Source organism: Pelobates fuscus, chromosome 3 (assembly GCF_036172605.1).
Source record: "Pelobates fuscus isolate aPelFus1 chromosome 3, aPelFus1.pri, whole genome shotgun sequence".
Taxonomy (NCBI): domain Eukaryota; kingdom Metazoa; phylum Chordata; class Amphibia; order Anura; family Pelobatidae; genus Pelobates; species Pelobates fuscus.
The window spans coordinates 321,413,255-321,433,063 of record NC_086319.1 but is presented as its reverse complement, the minus strand read 5'-3'; the positions used below and the strand labels follow the sequence as shown (position 1 = coordinate 321,433,063).

The 19,809-nt window shown below is 39.7% G+C and overlaps 2 protein-coding genes across 2 annotated transcripts; one reads left to right on the top strand and one right to left on the bottom strand.

Annotated features, from left to right (window-relative positions):
* Nucleotides 1-3,626: 3,626 nt before the first annotated feature.
* On the bottom strand, nucleotides 3,627-11,496 carry MFAP1 (microfibril associated protein 1). Its single transcript, XM_063448935.1, has 9 exons — nucleotides 11,322-11,496; nucleotides 7,997-8,216; nucleotides 7,710-7,845; nucleotides 7,108-7,295; nucleotides 5,492-5,600; nucleotides 5,241-5,401; nucleotides 4,499-4,658; nucleotides 4,278-4,367; nucleotides 3,627-4,169 (listed from the first exon to the last, which is right to left on the bottom strand). The coding sequence occupies exons 1-9, from the start codon at nucleotides 11,398-11,400 to the stop codon at nucleotides 3,987-3,989; spliced, it is 1,326 nt and encodes a 441-aa protein (XP_063305005.1). The 5' UTR covers nucleotides 11,401-11,496; the 3' UTR covers nucleotides 3,627-3,986.
* On the top strand, nucleotides 11,472-15,671 carry RPL37A (ribosomal protein L37a). The gene is made up of 4 exons (XM_063448936.1): nucleotides 11,472-11,589; nucleotides 12,297-12,425; nucleotides 12,879-12,961; nucleotides 15,554-15,671. The coding sequence occupies exons 1-4, from the start codon at nucleotides 11,506-11,508 to the stop codon at nucleotides 15,615-15,617; spliced, it is 360 nt and encodes a 119-aa protein (XP_063305006.1). The 5' UTR covers nucleotides 11,472-11,505; the 3' UTR covers nucleotides 15,618-15,671.
* The last annotated feature ends 4,138 nt before the right edge of the window (nucleotides 15,672-19,809 follow it).

Sequence of the window (19,809 nt, the reverse complement as noted above, 5' to 3'; positions counted from 1 at the left end):
ACCATATCCGCAAAAGGTAGGAAACAAGCTGAAATGGTGGATTCATTCACATTTCCTTAGTCTAGGCTTACAATTACAACAGATGCTTCAAAAACTGGTTGGGGCACTCACCTAAATGCCGTATTTTGGCAAGGCAGATGGACTTCAGAAGAGGCAAAGCATCCCTCCAACTTCAGGGAACTAAAGGCAGTTCTGGAGATTCTACTTTCTTTCCAGCTATGGATCACAGGAAGAATTCAATCAGACATCAATTGTCACCTACCTGTACAAACAAGGAGGTATAAGAGTAGCTTCTCTGTCCCTCTTCTGTGTACAGATCATATCATGGTCAGAAAAAAGACTAGTAGCCATTTCAGCTATTCACATTAGAGGTGTAGACAACATTATAGCAGATGATCTGAGCAGGGTATAGTGGATGCAAACAGACTGGTTGCTAGATTTAAAAATGTTGGGCAGCATCACAAAGAAGCTTGGCCAAACAGTAATTAATCTCATGGCAACAAAGCTGAACAAGAAAGTATCATCTTTTGCTTCCCTATCCCGGACAGATCAGCCGTATTATATAGATGGCCTATCTATCACCTGGGACCTCAGCCTAGTATAAATTTTCTCTCCAGTCTCGTTAATTCCACATATTCTACAGAAAATAGGATCAGACAAAGCAACTGTGAACTAAAGTTGTATTTCGGAACTGAGACTGATGGCCCAGCCAATGGAAACACTTTGAATGTTCAGATAGATGGTATGGCTGCTGCCAGGTTAATCCTCAGGAATCAAGAGGTGGAGAAACATACACTGGATCTCCTGCTCAATTCAACCAGAAAATCGACCTCTAAGATCTACTTAAGAATCTGGTAAAAGTTTCTTGTCAGGTGCAATGAACATGGCTGCTTTCGTTTATCTCCACCGATTCAAGTTATCCTTGGTTTTCTGCAAAATTCTTTTTCTGCAGGTTTCAGTGTGCGGAATTAGTCATAACAACTTCAATAAAAAGTTGTTAGTGCCTACAGTGTTCCTTTAAAGGGATACTATAGGCATCAAAACAACTTTAGCTTAAAGGGACACTATAATCACCAGAACAACTACAGCTTATTGAATTTGTTCTGGTGAGTAGAATCATTACCTTCAGGCTTTTTGCTGTAAACACTGTCTTTTCAGAGAAAATGCAGTGTTTACATTACAACCTAGTGATAACTTCACTGGCCACTTCTCAGATAGCTGTTAGAGATCCTTCCTGGGTCACGGCTGCCTAAAATGCATCCAAACATTCAGTGTCTCCTCCTTCTGCATGCAGACACTGAACTTTCCTCATAGAGATTCATTGATTCAATTCATCTCTATGAGGAATTGCTGATTGGCCAGGGCTGTGTTTGAATTGTGCTGGCTCTCCCCGATCTGCCTGTTTGTCAGTCTCAGCCAATCCTATGGGGAAGCATTGTGATTTCATTAGGCCACCACTTCTGATGATGTCAGCAGACTGCTTGTTTTTTTTTGAGGCAAACAGCATGCAGAGTTACAGCTTCAGGCTTGAATACAGTAAGATCTTGCTATATTTATAGAGGCATGAGGGGACCAGATGGTGGTTTTAACACTATAAGGTCAGGAATACATGATTGTGTTCCTGACCCTATAGTGATCCTTTAATGAAGCAGTGTATAGATCATACCACTGCAGTCTCACTGCTTAATTAACTGTCATTTAGGAGTTAGATCACTTTTGTTTCTGTTTATGCAGCCCAGCTCCCCTGGCCATAACTCACACATCATACATGAAAAAGGAAATTTAGACATTAGATCTCTCTTTACAGGAAGTCACATCCATGGAGGTGTGACTAGTGATGTTTGAACAAAGTAAATTAACTCCTAAATGGCAGAGAATTTAGCATTGAGACAGCATATTCATGATCTATATACCAGAACTGCTTCATTAATTTTTTAATGTAGGCTGTGCCTGTCACAGCCAGGGGAGGTGTGGCTAGGGATTCATAAACCGAAACGAAAGTGATTTAACACCTTAATGGCAGATGATTGAGCAGTGAGACTTCAGGGGTATGAGATATACCAACACTCATTCATTAAGCTAAAGTTGTTTTGGTGAATATAATGTCCCTTTAGGTTAAAATTGTTTTGGTGCCTATACTGCCCCATAATGGTAAATTGAGTCCTAGTTCTGCAGTGCTTTATGTGTTTGCATACCAAGGTTGAAGTTGATGTTGCCAGAAAACAGTTTTTTAACCCTGGCTGGAGCATTCAGTACAAGTGTAAATTAAGAAAAAATAAAGTGTGTTTTCCTTTACTGCATGATATGCATTTCTAAAATTCATAAATGTGTTCAATAAGAATTCGATCTTGTTAAATATATGCCAAAATCAGTCCATTTAAAAGGGACACTCCAGGCACCCAGACCACTTCTGCCCATTATCAGACAGCCACTAGAGGGACTTCCGTATTCTTAGAACACGAAAAGTATTTTAAAAGACGCTGGACATCCTCACGCGGTGCATGAGGACCTCCAGCGTCGCCGGAATCCCTATAGGAAAGCATGGAATAATGGTTTCCTATGGGGAGGTCTAATGCGCGCGCATTAGGTCTCCCCCGCCGGCTGAGGAGGAGCGGAGGAGGAGCGTTGGCGGAGCCTGAACCAGCACCGAGGGACATCGGCACTGGGTTCAGGTAAGTCACTGATGGGGGGTGGAAGGGAGAGGATGGGGAGCAACATGGGATGGGGGGTGGAAGGGAGAGAGGCGCTGCAGTGGCAGGAAAACTCATGTTTTCCTGGCACTGGAGAGTCCCTCTAAGCTTAAATTAATGCCAATAAGCTGAAATATCCTGTTAGTTTCTCTTCTTTCAATTTAGTGTAGTTTTTCTGCAGTGCTGTAAAATGTTTTGCTGATTTCAGTAGCGCCACCCCCTTTCACATTTCCCAGTCTTTGAAAGAAACGTACCTTTTGCCAATGAATATAGACGCATGTCTTAGCTAGTGTAAGGAATGCTCACAGCACAGACAGCACTGCAGCTAGAGTCCATATGTGCTCCTCTCCCTCCCTCTTTGTAATTCAAGAAATACATTCTCCTCCAGTCCCCATCAGCCAGCCTCCCTATCCAGTGTCAGATATGCAATTTTTTTACCTATAAAGTTCCTTTAAGAAATGGAAAAATCTACAAATTGGCTGCATCAGAGGTTCCCAAACCAGTCCTTATGGCCCACCAACAGTCCAGGATTTATGTATTTTCCTGTTTTATTCCAATGGAGATACTAACAAAACCTGGACTGTTGGTGGGTCTTGAGGACTGGTTTGGGAAACGCTGGGCTACATGTTGCAGTGGGCATTTTGCTACAATTTACTAATCCCATTTTCTTGAGTAAAAAAAAAAAACCACCATACAACCTATATGACTTGCATTTTCACTACAATGTGTTCTGCAAAGTTTAGTTTAGGAGAGCTAACAGAAGTGTGTAGAGCTTTGTTTTGCTGAACTTTCCCCATACATTTTGGCTATAATTGGAGTACTTTTTGTTGAACTGTGGAGCAAAGATTCTAAAAATGTGTGCGATCTATTTTACTCATTACTTTGCATTTCTTAAATCATGTCTCAATCTCTGTGATACAACACAACTCACAAATGTAAAGCAACTATACAGAAAGACTCTCCAAGAATATGTTTGTTTATTTTCACACAAAGAAATATAACTACAGTTTTATTTACAGTCCTGTCCACATCACTTGTTATCGGAAATGTTGAATGGGTATGAAAAGTAAAACCAAAAATCCCCAAAATTAAGATACAATGGAGAAGGTCAGAACCATTGTCTGACAGATCCAAATTGAAAGGACAGATATCTCGGTAGTTGCAAAATATTTACACTATTCCAATACAAGAATTGGTCCATGGTGTTTATAAAAAAAAAAAAAAAATCTATTTCACCACTCATAATCCTTCAATGGGTGCGAATAGGGTACCAAATAAAGTGCATAGCTTTAGTCCTTATGTAGTTTTCCTTTTCTTTACTGTTGGCCTCTCAAACACATCCCGAACGCCAGCTGCCTTCTGCTTGAAAAATTTTGTATTCTGTGCACTCTCCTGGCCCCAGGCAGAATCAAAGGAAGTTGTATCTTGGTCAACCAGATGAGTATATTTTGTTCGGCCAGAACGACCAAAGTTTTTAACCTGAAAATACACAATATTTTATTTATTTGTATAACTTAGCAAAGGGCAAAAAAACAACCAAATAATAACTACTAGATAAGAATGCATACAAAATAAAATATTCAGTACCTGCATGACTTTTGGAAGGATGGTTTTATTGAAGTGGTCTTCCAGGGTTGGTGCGCTGAAGTCTCTTTTATATACATCCTCATCTTCATCCTAAGAAGAAGAAGAAGAAAACAAAATCAATACACAAACTAGCTTCTTAAAATAGTGTTTAATCAGCAAGCCTACAAAACAATCCCGCATCTACAGTATGTAAGCGAAGAATAAAGTGCATAAATTCTTACCATGAAGAAAGCCCCTCTGTGGTAGTATTTTTGCAGGAACTTGTATTTTCCTTTCAATGCCTTGTTGGTAATTATCTTGCCATTTGCTCGCAGCTCTGCTCTGCGCTCTTCCTCTGTCATATTGCGCATGCGTTCAATTTCAGCCTTCTCTTTCTCCATACTATCCATTCGAAAAAAAGAAAATGCAGATTGAATATGTGCTTCTTATTGACAATATAAGACATTAAATCATTTCTCTATGCATTGTATATTTTTAAAAGCAAAAATGAAGTAAGCAAAGGAATTCAGCTTGTAGATAAAGGATGTAAAGAGATGCAACATTTGAAAAGATTCTTTGGTGGTTAGGTATAAAACCTTTTTCCATTTAACACAGTGTTACCCATAGTCACCATGGGATGTTTTAGTTGACTCTAATGGTTTCCAGTGTGTATGATCTAGTAATGCACTTTAATTTGTTTAAAACGTTTTCCTGGCACGATAGTTTTCCTTTAACGTACTAATTTCTCTTTATCCAAATAGCTAGAATTAATCATATGGAGATCATGAAAGCAAGGTAAGGGTGTGAGGGTTTATTATTCACAGAATGCATGAAATCACTACAAGGTAGTGAAAACAGGCACATACAAGAAATATCTGAAAATCTGTGCTGCAGTCAATGAATGAAGAGTCCAGTCTTACCAATCCGTACAGGTATGGTTTACATAAAATGTTATACACAAATATAAACGGCTGATATACTTACGCTTCTCTTTCTTCACGATCACGTTTTATGCGTTTCAGCTCTCGTACTTTCCAAGCTTCATATTCCTCCTCATCATTTTCATCATCTGTGTTTAGAGCATCGAGTGCTGCCAGGGATCGCTTGTTCTCTTCAATCTCTTTCTTTGTCTCTTCTTCTACAATCTGTAAACCATGAAAAAAGTGAAGTCAGCCGGGATAACACCAAATTAACGCTAGCAATTTGTCTTTGTACACGACCAATCGTCCATTTACCTTTAATGTGTATTTGCGTCGTTCCTCTGCCATACGTTTTGCTTCTACTTCTGCCTCCTTTTGTTTAATTGCTTCGACCTCCCTTTCCTGAACAGTTACTCTGTCCTTTCTGCAATGGTAGTGGATGGAAACTCCATTAAGTACACATATTAGTAGTAAGTGAAAATGTTTTTTTTTAACATATATGCTCCCAACTATAACAGCTTTAATCTTCTCTGAATTAAAACATTTGTGTTCCTGTTAACCATCTTAACTCATGAACGGTCCACAGACCAAGTGTAGTACATGCTCCGTTTAATATTTTAATCTATTGGTGTCAGAGATGGATGAGAATGAGATCCTTTAGTATGTTACAATGGCACTGTCACAGTCTGGTGACTTTGCATAATTTGCAAAGTCCCCGACATCCTCTTCTGCTCTTCAGCTGCCAATGTCAGAAAGGTCTATGGAGGATCTCGTGAGATACTCCATAGATAATGCCAATTTCCCTACAGCCATCACTAGTGACAACTGGAGGATTGATGCTTCTTGACGATGGTAGCACCACCCTGTACCAAGAAGTCTCAGGCGTAGGAAAAATTCTGAGACAAAGTCGTCCCTACTATGTCTCCAGAATATCTTTTGACTGGGTTCGAATTTCAGTGAATGAGTATTTCAGAAAGATTTGACAATAATCTGTGATAATAAGATGTGATCAATAGTGCAAGATATTTTAATACACTTAAAAGTGAATGCTTAAAGTATTAGAGTCATTTCTCAAAGATCTTTTGTACAGCTTGCTGTACAATAGGGCTGGCATGTATGGAGTTGCAAGGAAGAGAGAGGCTAAACTCTCCTGGCTCGGCTTTTTCAAAAAGTGGTCTAGTGAGCATAAAATAAAAAGTAAACAAAAAAAAGAGAGAGCTTTAACCAGGAATACTAAAATGTATGGACCTGGAAATTGTTCCCATATACATTAAATACGCCACATATCGCAAAGAAACATGGTGTAATCAAAGTAAAACAAAGATTCTTGGCCACTCTTCCTTTGTTCCAACACTGCCATATTCATGCTTCATGGGGGTTTCTCTTTGTTTCAACACCAACCTCCAGGCCGTGCTGCACTCCACCTCTGTTCTTCTTTGACAAATCTCGTCAGTGACGTCAGAAGTGTCAGAACAGGATGTCACATCACTCTGTTCCTTTATGCCATAGCCAGCGGTAGAAGCACAGTCTTGGGAATTTTCATAGCATCCACAGCGAGTGTGCTGTAGGTGCTATGGGAAGAGAGCAGAAGGAGCGCCTATAGGGATTGACCAACAGTTACGAGAAAAACCTATTTTTAAGAAGGTTTTTCTCTTAAATTTATACATTTGTGAACACAATGTATACACAAAATTGTATGCACAATCTAGGGACTGTAAGTTGTTTGGGACATAACAGGTTCATTTTAAGGAGAGCTTTGCCTCTCATAATATAAAGTGTTTTTTATGATACTCTCCAGAATAAAATGTATTCTATTCTCTCAGGTTTCACTGATCACAAAAATTTTCAATATGGAAAGTATTTCAACGAACAGTTAACACTCTCACATAAATGTAATTTCCCACTTATTACAGTGACATTTATCGACTTACTTGCGAATAAACACAGGTTTGAGCCTTGGTTCCATTTCATCCTCACTGTCTGTGTATTCTTCATATTCTGATTCAGATTCTGATTCTTCCCCAGATTTCCCCTCATCTTCTACTTCTAATACTTCCATTTCCTCATTCTTCCTCTCCTCAGCTCTTTGACGCATGAGAATACGTCGACGTTCAATTTCCTAAAAAATGGAATACATGATTAAGAAAGAAAAGGTACAAGGGGAATGTGCTCTCTGGTAAGGTGGTACATGTTATGTAGTCAATGACTGCTTTCAGAATATCTTTAAAACTATACCATAATATCAGTGTAAGAGGAGCCCATTAATTACCTCAAACATCATGTCCCAACTTATGACCTCCTCTATGAATTTGCCAGAGTAAAATATAAGATATTGTCTCTTATTCCATACAAACAAGCCAAAATAATTGTGTGTGTACATACACACACACACACAAACCCCAACATGACGATCAAACATGTAACTGTGCTTCCCTGTCTTAACATTTACAAATACTTATATGCCGATAAGGCAGAAATCACTGGAACATTCTACAAATTACCAAAGTGAACATAGAATTGGATTATCATTTACCTCATCATCTATCTCTTCTTCCTCCTCCTCACTTGTGTCCTCCACACGTTCTACATGCCACTCTTCTCCTGGTTCAGACTCAGACTCACTTTCTCCAATCACCTCAGGCTCCACAATCTTACGATGTCTGGCCAACCTGTACAGAAAAATAATTTCAAGTAAGAAACTAATGTAACTAAAAACAGAACAAGTAAAATTACAGAGGGAAGCAGTTGTAGTTTAAATGTTTGTTAGACTTGTGGTATTTCAAGCAGTAAGTGGGTTTTTCTATCGAGACAGAAATTTACCTTTCCTCCACACCTTCATTCATTCGATTCTGTAAACGGCGCAAGCGGGGATCACTGGTACTTTCTTCTGGTTGTTCCTCAACCTCAATTTCCTGCTCCTTTCCCTTCTTGATGAACTGGAATTCCTCCTCTTCTTCATCAGAGGACTCCATTGGGGCATAGTCAGGTCTTTTACCAGAGACATATCGCTTCACCTTCACCTTTTCCATCGATATTTCACCTAGAGTTAATTTATTCATAGTCATTATTTACAATTTCTCTGGTGACATAGGTAGATTTCAACTAGATATATCTTTCTCATATATAATATATAAGATTAAAATTGAGAACACATCTGTGAGTAAGACTAACAAAATCTTTAGTGCAATAACAGCCCTTCTGTCAACCTCTTGGTTATCATAAATATTGTAAATAATGGTCACAGAGCTGTGTGATAGCAGACTTTGTACACAGTATACTGTAGCTAGGTGTGTGATATCTGCCACAAATACATTTTTTTTCTTTACACTTATATTTGAAAACAGCAAGTCATTGAAATTGTTGCTGCTCAAACTGCGGACGTAACACAAATGTAAAAAGCTTTACAATGCAATAAGGTTGAGACGACAATTGTTAGGTAGGATATGACCAGTATCAATTATGTAAGAGTATACAAGGGTCACATTATGCAATGCTTACCATAGCGAGAAATTATTTAGACCTTTTTTCAGCACAAAAAAAAAAAAAGAAATTGTAAATTTTGTCAAACCAGTTTCGGCACTGAAGTATGGACCATCTGCTACAGCTTGAATTATGGGGATGTTTCACTTCAGCATTAACATGTGATGCACGTCCCATTAAAGCGGCTGTCACAAATTAAGTTGCCAGCCCCGAACCCATGGAATCCTCCCTACAGGCCCCTTCCACAATTCCTGGCCATGGAACTGGTGCAACTTAACCTTTCCAATGTTGCGTCAGTCCCTTCACAATGCTGCCAATATTTGCAGGTGATGGATTTTTTATATTCACTTAACACACTAAGATGTACAATTTATTTATGTATTGTGTATATATGTATTTTACACATTATTCACTTAGTATTCATCATTTAGACCAAAATAATATGCTCTCACTTTTATTGGTGTACATATATCTTTAAATATTTTAATATATGAAATTAATTAAATGTGTCATGATAAAATAATTTATTGTTTAACAATGTGAGTACTGTGGGGTTTAAGGGATTATGCCCTTTTTCTTTTACTTTGGTCTGAATATATTAATTTATTTCAATTATATGTAATTGTTTCATTTATTGGAGCACTTTTTTGTTAAGCACCATACTTATAGGTCATTTGTTAAACACTGTATTAGCTTGACAAAGACCCTGCTGGGTCGAAACGTTGCTGTCGTTTTGCTCTAAATAAATCTGCTACTTTGGCTTTTATCCTTGAGTGCCTGGATCAATATTTATTCTCTCTATCTTGAAGTTAGACCTGGCCTTCCTCAATTCCTGAGCACCCTGGCGAGTGCGGTATCCATTATCTTTTCTTTCCCAGTCGTGAGCATGACATGATCCTCCACTCACAAGGCTTCCACTGGACCCGTGTTGACTCTCGCAATTGTGTTAGATTATTAAAGTGGTTAGGGTGCCAGGGTACCGACATAGAGCCAGGGAAAATCTTTGAACTTGCAGGCATTGCCCCTTAGGAACTGGTGCTTGCAAGACCATCCATGTCAGCAAGAACATACCCAATCATTGGTATGAGAGTCAGGAAGTGTCATTCTCTCTCAGACGGACAGGGCTTGTAGGTGGAACTATGGATTTCACTTTCAAGTCTTATTTTATCAGTTTAAATGAACACCCCAAATGCCATAACCACTACAATGTGCTTAAGAGCTTTCATTAGCTCTCCTGTACTAAGCTCCGCAGTCCAGGGCTAGCTCACCATAAGCTATAGTGGAGATAGGGAGTGGTGCCCAAAAGAGGCCAGTTAAGAAGGTAATCCACTCTACAATGGTTTGACTACATACACAGGGGTATCGCCTGATCCCTTCTGGCACCATAACCACTACAGTGTGTGGAAGTGGTTATTATGCTTGATGTGTCCCATTAACAAATTAGTCAAATGACGCCATAAACACCCCAATAAGCTGAAGAAGGTATAATGCCTAGAGTGTTCCTTTATACCAGCCTTGTAATGCATATGATGTTTAACCGTCAGAGAACTTTTAAACAGCCAACCAAGATTTAATGGAATATACATGGATAATTCTGATTTTCCACTTTATCAGTGTGGGTGTAGGGAGGATGGTCAATCAGTATTGGGGAGAGCCTGGTTTTTGCTACATCTTACCACACACTATGTTAATAAAAAACACAAACAGGGATAGGCAACCTTCTGCACTCCAGATGTTGTGGACAACATCTCCCATAATGCTCTTACAGCCATAATGCTGGCAAAGCCTCAAAGGAGATGTGAAGGTTGCCCATCCCTGGTATAGACTCATTGCACCATCCTATATCGGCTACTCAGGGCTGTAGTGGTTATGGCAGAGTGTCTCTATGAGAGCCTGTTTATATTATTATTATATATGTTAGAGTGTCTATATGAGAGTCTGTCCTGTTTATATTATTATTATATATGGCAGAGTGTCTATGAGAGTCTGTTTATATTATTATTATATATGTTAGTGTCTCTATGAGAGCCTGTCTATATTATTATTATATATGTTAGTGTCTCTATGAGAGCCTGTCTATATTATTATTATTATATATTAATTCTTATTATATATGAATTATATATTATTATTATTATTATATATGGCAGAGTGTCTATGAGAGTCTGTTTATATTATTATTATTATATATGTTAGTGTGTCTATGAGAGCCTGTCCTGTTTCTATTATATATGGCAGAGTGTCTATGAGAGCCTGTCCTATTTATATTATTATTATTATATGGCAGAGTGTGTCTAGGAGAGCCTGTCCTGTTGGTATTATTATTATTATTATATGGCAGAGTGTGTCTATGAGAGCCTGTCCTGTTTATATTATTATTATTATTATATAGCAGAGTGTGTCTATGAGAGCCTGTCCTGTTTATATTATTATTATATGGCAGAGTGTGTCTATGAGAGCCTGTCCTGTTTATATTATTATTATTATTATTATTATATGGCAGAGTGTGTCTAGGAGAGCCTGTCCTGTTTATATTATTATTATTTGGCAGAGTGTGTCTAGGAGAGCCTGTCCTGTTTATATTATTATTATATTACGATCCAGGCCTTGGTTGAGGCCTAGTATCCAGTCCCACCCCCAGCTCTCTCTCCTGTCCGGCCCTTACCTTTCTCATTTCGGACAGGTACGGCCCCGGCCGTGGACTGGATAGGGGGCTGCTTGCTGAGCGCGTTGTTGGCCGCCATGGTATCACTGCGAGTTCACAACCGACACCGAACTCGAAGTATGGAGGCTCTCGGAAGACGTCGGAGGACTCAATACCAGCGAGAGCTAGCCGAACGCCCCTCTCTATGGTAACTTCCGGGTGCCTGAGAGCTGATATTGCGCATGCGCAGCTCGCTCCTCCCTTTTTGCTCGGGTCCTGCTGCAAGATGGTGAGTGCTGGAGAGTTCTCCGTGATGGAAATATTGTATCCGCAGCCATCCTCTGCCATGGGTCTCGTCACACTGCCCCAGTGCCCTCTCCTCCATACCGGGAGAGGGATCCTACCTGCAGGAGGGCATATTGTGATTATAGGGAGCTGTTTAGTGTTTGTTTATATGGGAATGTCTGAGCGGAGGGGGAAGGCCAATCCCTGAACCAGGCCGGTATCTGGTCCTGCTCTCCCTGACCCGTGTTACATAGAAAGCCCTCCGTGCATGTCCTGATTAATAACACGGGAAGTCTGCAGAGCTCTCTTTGAATCAACTCTCTTTGGCTGAGTTATACTAGATTTTTATAGTGATTGTTAATATTTTAAAAAAAGGCATTCTACATGTTTGTTTAAAGGTGTTCCGAAACAGCCACTTGTTTAAGTATATTGGTTTTGTTTTAATATTCAAGCTAGCAGGTTAAATAAAATCATTAATTTAAAATTGACCTCATTTTGAGTTTGTGAAAATTAAATCACAGGCAACCTGAGTCTAGCTTCTAATGATGTAGAGTTTAGTGGACACTAGCGTGTGGCGGCCAGGCTGGTACTCGAGAAAGCCCAGATTAAATGTAAATGGGGTAGAGTGGGAATATGATGAATATTAAGAGTTTGACATTGTTTTGCATTTGAAAAAATATGCTTTTTCCTTTTGTATTTCTTTTCGCAAAGGCCAAGCGCACCAAGAAGGTCGGTATTGTGGGTAAATATGGGACCCGATATGGTGCTTCCCTAAGGAAGATGGTCAAGAAAATTGAAATCAGCCAGCATGCCAAGTATACATGTTCCTTCTGTGGAAAGGTAAACCAGTTTTCATGTCATTCAGTTGCTCTACTCTTATGTTCTTGCTGTATAATTGACTTGCTCTCTTTCCATCTTAAATGTAGTCATGCATCCAGCCACTACACCTTTTTGCATTCTGTTGCAGATACTTACACATACACCTATGAACCATGAACCCATTGCTATATCCCTGCTGTCTTAGTCTGAGCACTCTCCGCTCTAGTTACTGAGAGAATCTCTTTCTTATAGCTCATCGTAGTATACATGTTATTTTATTTACAAATATTTGGACAGTTGGAGGATGCAATCCTCTCCAAGGTAGAGTTAAAGTGGTGAAGGTGAATGTGGTTTTTGTACTATAACCCCTGCAGCGCATTTTAGGTACTATGGTGTTTGGAGGTATCTTTAATCTTCATATCCGCAAATTAAATAACGCCTGTTTTGACGGACATGTATTGGTTCCCTTTTTAGACCAAAATGAAGAGAAAGGCTGTTGGAATCTGGCACTGTGGATCTTGCATGAAAATTGTAGCTGGAGGAGCCTGGACCTACAAGTAAGAATCTCTCCATATTACTCAATGTTACTGCATAAATCCATTTTGAATCAAAAACTACTGTACAGATTCTATGCATCATAACAACCAAATGTCTGTTGCATAGGAAATGGTTCAAAGAGGTTCCTTGTCTTTATTTACAAGAATAACTGCAGTTATGAGACTGACTGCTCCTTCTCCTGTTTGTGTAGAAGAAATTTAGAGTGCGCAAATCCCTTTCCTTCTACTCCATATCTCAGAGCCAAAGACTAGGCCGCATCAGATCAGAGAAATGGAACTGTCTCTGAGGGCCAGACTACATAAATTGTAACCCTCTACTGGAATGTTCTGACTAATTTGATTCTACTCTGAACAGCTTCAGATTTCTATACTAGAAAATGTCTATCATTTCAGTCTTCTAGTTTGTTTATCCTTTACCTCTATACGATATAGTTAATGACCGATGACATGCACTTTGGTTCCTTTCTAGAATGAAGTGCAGCATCCCACAATGCTTGGTGTACAGCCTTTGCATTCTTAAAAGATGCACTGATTGTGCCATCTTAGTCTCTTGCTTCAGAAATGTATAGCAGGGCTCAACCAATCCCATGTTGTCATGGTGACTAGGAAGTTTGTCCTGGTGCCTGGGTGTTTGTCAGCACGTTCAGATGAGAAAGCTGTACTCTTTTGATCTGTTCCCTCGCATGCCCACGGTGATGCCGGGATATGTTACTTCGGCCCTGGCATCACTAAACAGCATGCAAAGGGGCAGAGTAAGAAGAGCTTAAAGATTACAGCAGCCACACTGGATCCCAGGGAACGGATCCACTCCCGCGCTCTGTGCTTAAAATGTAAAACACAATTTGTGAGTCTGTGAAAAAACTGTGTGTCAAATCAGTGTGTGTTTAGGTGACTAGTCCCCCTCCAATCACATGGGAAATGTATTTTACCACTTTTTTTTTTTTTTCATGCTGTGCTTGTCTTGTGGCTGGTCCCGCCTCCATGGCTGAGATCAGTCTTGATGAGCCAAGCCAATGCTTTTTCATAGGAAAGCATTGGAAGAATGTTGAGCATGTGCGACAAAACACAATACTACTTCAATTGGCATCTCCTCATAGAGATGTATTGAATCAATGCATCTGTGTGGGGAACATTCAGCGCCTCAATGTGTAGGTGCTGTGCAGCACTGGCGTAGTAACACAGTCAGAGTGACTGTTACTAGAGTTGTTACTAGGCAGCAATGTAAACTCTGCCTGTGGAGGTATACCTTCTCGAGGATGTGGTTGCCCCTTCCTAGTTGTGCCCAGCCCTAGAGTGATTATAGCTTCTAGGCAGTGATTAGTCACTTGCAGAAGGGCAATCAAACGCACAAAAAAACCCAAAATACACACTATACAGTTACACCCCCCCACACATGCCATACATCCCTGAATAGCTCCTGGTCCCAGCTATGATCCCTGCAAATTGCATAGCTGTCGGATGTACAGAGCCTGAGAAATCTCTGCTTGAGGCTCTGTACATGCCCGAAAATAGCTCCACAGAATCACTTGGTTTCGGTCGGTGGATTTAAATTTCGAGCCCAAACCACGCGGCGGCCAATTGGGAGAAAAGGCACAAAATCAACTTGTACCAATCTGTACTCTGAGTAGTTGGAGGTGTCTCGCCGACCAATCAAGAGAGAGGGCGTGAAACCAGTTTGAATGGTAGCCCTTTTCCTATTGGCCAGCATGGACTTCCAGGCGGCAAGTGGGACTCTGCAGCTTGTGAAGCCGACAAACCGTTCCAGGGATTCTGGTACCATAAAACCACTTAAGCAGAATGTGGTGGTTATGGTGCTTGGAATGATCCTTCAAACAGGTAAACTGTTACAGCTGTTTTAACCTAGAATTAGCAATTCATTTGTTCTCCACAATTCACATTTTAGTGAATTAATCTCCCAAGTTATATTCAGGTTTTCTTATCCTGCGGTATGCTTACCCCTTAATACTCTGACATGGTGAGTGGGGTACTTTACCAGTTTAATTTCATTAAATGTTTTGCCATGCTTGCCGAGAAACTGATGAATGGATACTTGGGTGTAAAAAAAAAAAAAGTTCCTGGTGCTAATTGGTTAGAAATATTCTGAATAAGCTATAGGTCTCTAAATATTTTTGTGACTTCTACTTCACTAGTATAGAGTCCTGTCAGCACGAACAGATCTGTCAGAAGTAGATTTTCTGGCCCTGTTTTACAGATTAATAATATTTAATTTCACCAGACAATCATTCGAACATGACAGATTATCACTGACATTATCTTTTACCTGCAGCTAATTTGTTGCAGATTTAAAGTAAAATCCCTGCAGTTTGGTATTGAATGTTATTTCTCTCTAAATGCTGACCATATATTCTCTCTCAGAATGCTTCTCTGTGAATCTGTGGTATACATGGAGAACAAATTGGTGTCCTATGTTATTGAAGTATTACATTGTAATACCGTTCTGTAGCTCTTTGCAAGCACTGTTGGTAATGGAGGTGCAGAGTTAAAAGGATGCACCCTGACTCAGTTTCATCTCTACATTAACCAGTTCTGTTTATTGCCTGTGACTGATCTCCTCTTTACTTCTGTTTACAGCACCACCTCTGCCGTCACAGTGAAATCTGCCATCAGAAGACTGAAGGAACTGAAAGATCAGTAAACGCAGCCTGCTTGTATAGACTATTCTTAATAAAGAATGTTCTTGTTAAATTAACGATTTGCCTTCTTGTGGAGTCTTTGGTTATTATGAAATCTAGATCCTAAAACATCGGTGAACGCTCAAATTTAAAATGTGCTAATGTAACAAGCAGCACATTTGTTTTCAGTTTTGAGACTAGTAAGTTGGTATTCTTCTGAGTAATATGGAGTATATAACCCTACAGTTTTGTTTTATTTTTCTAAAATAACGTCTTCTAGACTTGGGGACAATAGAAAAACTTGGCACGTTCAAATGCATTCGGATGACATTTTCACTTGTCCGAACAGTCTTCCATTAGACGGCTCAGATTAAATTCACTCATTATTTTCGCATCGAAATTTAATTCTCCATGGCTGCATCATAAAGTTGTATTTGGGAAGCTCTGTCTGTAAGCACTTCTGATCTCTGTTTTAAGCAGCTGAGAGATCAAAAATAAGGAAAGCCTTATATTTGCATTTCGCCATGGCGAATAAGAATTTTGACCAGGCTCCTGGGATTGGTCAGCTCTTTCCCTCCTCCTGTCTCAACCCTGTGAAAGCTGTCTGTCTGCCAGTGCATCGGGAGGGATCTGTAATTACTTCTGGTGCTGAGGCTGCGTAGGGGAACCAGAATCTGGTAGGACACCTGTTAAAAGTGGCTTTGCTTGCTATATGACCCTATTTTGCAGAGCACAACTCCAGTCCGCACCCATTCTGCAGATCCAGCTGCCTTACCCTGCACGGCCTCAGCTCAAGGAGAAAGTAATTACAGTTCACTGACTCCCGGCGCACAGATACAGTAAGGGGAAGTCTGAACAAAGCGGCAACTCACTCCCATCAGCCGCAGCAATCTGTACTGCAACCACCTACTGCCCAATCTCACTGACCCAGGGAAGCCACCCTCCTGAACCCCTCCCCCCCCCCCTCCCCTTAGTATGCCACTGGACAAGAATTACAGGGTCATTCACTAAAATAAGAATTCAATGTGAATTTGATGTTTAAGGCCAAAGCACCCAAACTGAAAGCAAACCTGTATTTAGTTAATAGAACTTTTCTATTTTGATTTGAAATTCACTTTTATTTCTCACTTTATTGAATAACACTGTTAGTGCAGGGAAAGACTGCTTATTTATTGAACAAATAGCATATTTATATAGCACAATGTGCAATATACAGGTGTGAGAATCAAGTGAAACTGAATGCTGGGCATGTGCCAGGATTTCTTTGCTGAGCATCTGGCTATTGGGGGTGGCAGCCAATTCCTATGTGTATAATGCAGAATGGCTGGGGAAAAAAATGGAAACTTTCTCAATCTGGAAGGTACTTTCAAAGCTGGAAAGATGCACTTGCAGAAGAGTAAGCTGCCCAGGATTTTAGTTAATGCACCATAACATGTAGGTTACATTTTAAACTATGAAACCTGCATTAAATCAACCTTTCCAGTCCTACCAACCAAATTGGCATAAATATTAATTTTGAAAACTAAGCTTTTTCCCTCGCAATGCTAATCATTTTGATACACAACTGTCTCTGTGGTCCTTAGTTAGCCCCTATGTGTATTCAATATAGGTCAACTCTTAAAAGTATTAATTTTCAGTTTGCTTCAGTGTCCATATGAGTCAAGCCATTTTATATGGATAATCCTGCATGGATAAGTCTCACTTGCCCTCTACTTGTTGTCCCCCACTAGAGCTTGACGGGAGTTTCCATCAGTCCTCTGGCAGAAATATTTACTTAAAAATGGAATAAAACTTTATATAGGCATCTCATTTTAAAGCACCTATAAGATATGTTCCTCCAAACTGATTTTGTTGAACTGTGCCCTTCCACAGTGTTCATTGTCTGACACTTGGCAGCTCATCCTCTAATCTTGTTCTTTAGAACTTTGTAGAATCTTTGTTCTAAAATCAAAAAAGTAGTTTCTCTATGAGATTCAAAGGCACACCAAAACCACTACAGCCAAAAGTAGTGGTTTTGGGGCAGTGAGCCTGTCCCTGCAAGCTGAGCAGTGGAACTAAATAAAGCCAGTGCACTCTGACATCCACTAAATCTACTTCCTTTGCTCAATACTTCAAACATTGCAAGACCAATGTTCAGCATCTTTCGACTCTGCGTGGAGATGCTGAATGCTTCTCGAAGAGATGCACCTACTCAATGCATCTCTGAGTAGCTGCTGATTGGTACAGGGTGGTGAATTGCTGCACGTGCACACAAGCCTCCCAATGCTCTCCTGTGGCAAAGCGTTTGATTGGCTGAGATAATCCGAATTGATGATCTCAGCCAGTAGAGGTGGGACTGTTAAATGAAGACCAGCACACCAGTGCCGAGTGGGGATTTACCGAAATGCAAGCTATTTAGTTTCTCTAAGCTTTTGTCCGTTCTCAAAATTCTCATATTTTCAGTTTTTCTTGGGATATATAAATAGTTACTAGAACACTATAGCATTAAGAATAAGTTTGTATTCGTGGCACTATAGATATCCTCTAAATGTAGCCTTGACAGTTATTTTTTGAAGTATGTATTAAATCCCTTGAATATATCTCTCTAAAAGCAGTATCAATCACCGCTATCAATTCAAGAATGTCAAATAATGGAAACAATGCTTCTCCCTTACATGGAGTATTTGTGAAACTTGATGAGGAACTATGTCAAAGATGCCTCTGCCATGAGCTCCTGGAGGAGCCTGCTTGCTAGCCTCCTGCCCAATTACTATGGGCCATGTAGGCTAGGGGTTGGAAGTGCTTATGGTAGCTCAGTGATCACTAGGTAGCGTGTTTGGTGGTGGTACCCAGTCGGGGTACCAGGTGGACCGCCACAGGACCCATGTAGGTTCAAAATGTGGCCATGTCCACATTGGTAGAATACCTTTCTGCAAACTATACTGGCCTTGGGGTTCTTCCCTTATTTGACATTGTGATAAAAAACCAAAGGTTCTCTTGGGCACTGCACCTCGTGAATGTCACTTCAAGAGATTGGATAAACTGCATTAATTTAAATAAAAACAAAACCTTTGGATTTTAGACTGTCTGAACACCATTTTAACCTGTTTCAAAGGCAGAAAAGGTTGCTTTGCATCAGTGCTTAGATAAATGAAGATGCTAAAGGATATTGTGAAGAGCTAACCCCTGCTTTATTTAGCTTATAATATCCCATATCTAATTTGTACTCGTCACAAAATTGTCTTTACATAGTAGAACTGGTAGTACTCATTCCCTGCAGATGTTTTGTATTGCACTTTTCAATTTTGCATGGAATTTTGTCTCTGTGATTCTTTTTGTATCCGCTAGGGACAAATCAATCTTCACAGGTAAGTACTGGGGTGTGCATGTAGTTGATGGTATATATCAGGGGCTGTGAAGGGGGAACTGAAATGAAGGTAAACTTTTAAATGAGATGTCTCTAGTTCTTCAGTAATACCTTGGTGAGTACTGCTTAGTAGATATGAGAAACATATTTATGTACTGTACTCTTGTGTACTTAGAGCTTCCCCTTCCTGACTGCAAGGATGCAGCAATGATGTTAGACCTACACATGTTTCTTTATTGTGTGGGAGGAGGGCATTCTATTTACTGTTACTCTGCAGAGATGCTCCATCATGGATGGATATAGATAAGACTGATGGGGAAAACCCATCTTTTATTCAACACAAGTCAGACCATGCATCAACATTGCTGATCTTCTGCCTTTTTATTGTAGCTTACGGATTAGAAGATTGTATAAAAGACCAAACTATTACCAGCAATGAGCCATACAATGAGAAATGGTCCGGGAAATATATCATCCTATAATCATAATACCAGGAATGTAATTAAACCTCCTGATACATAATATGTCATAAATCTTAAACTATGTATATCCTAAATAGCAATATAGTACAAGAATAGATCACAACGGTTCATGTGAGATAGCTAGGAGAATTATTCACCTTTAATTAGTGCATCAATGGCGCTTTATACATTGGAAGAACTCCCCTTTATTAATTAACTGATTTTATTTTTGTTTTTTTTTTGTTTTGTTTTTACTTGGAAGCTAAATCATTATCTTTAATAAGAGTATCAAGGAAACCTTTTCATGCAAACATGCTTTGTTTCATTGATGTGCAAACCTCCTTATCTCTCTCTTTTTTTTTTTTATCTCTTTAATAATTTGATCAAGCAGATTCTTCATATATCCTC

Coding starts and splice junctions, on each gene's coding strand:
- MFAP1 (XM_063448935.1), bottom strand. CDS start 11,400: ATGGCGGCCAACAACGCGCTCAGCAAGCAGCCCCCTATCCAGTCCACG. Junction 5,601..7,107: donor AAACCTGTGTTTATTCGCAA/GTAAGTCGATAA, acceptor CTACCATTGCAG/AAAGGACAGAGTAACTGTTC. Junction 4,368..4,498: donor ACAGAGGGGCTTTCTTCATG/GTAAGAATTTAT, acceptor TCTTCTTCTTAG/GATGAAGATGAGGATGTATA.
- RPL37A (XM_063448936.1), top strand. CDS start 11,506: ATGGTAACTTCCGGGTGCCTGAGAGCTGATATTGCGCATGCGCAGCTC. Junction 12,426..12,878: donor CATGTTCCTTCTGTGGAAAG/GTAAACCAGTTT, acceptor TTCCCTTTTTAG/ACCAAAATGAAGAGAAAGGC. Junction 12,962..15,553: donor GGAGGAGCCTGGACCTACAA/GTAAGAATCTCT, acceptor TTCTGTTTACAG/CACCACCTCTGCCGTCACAG.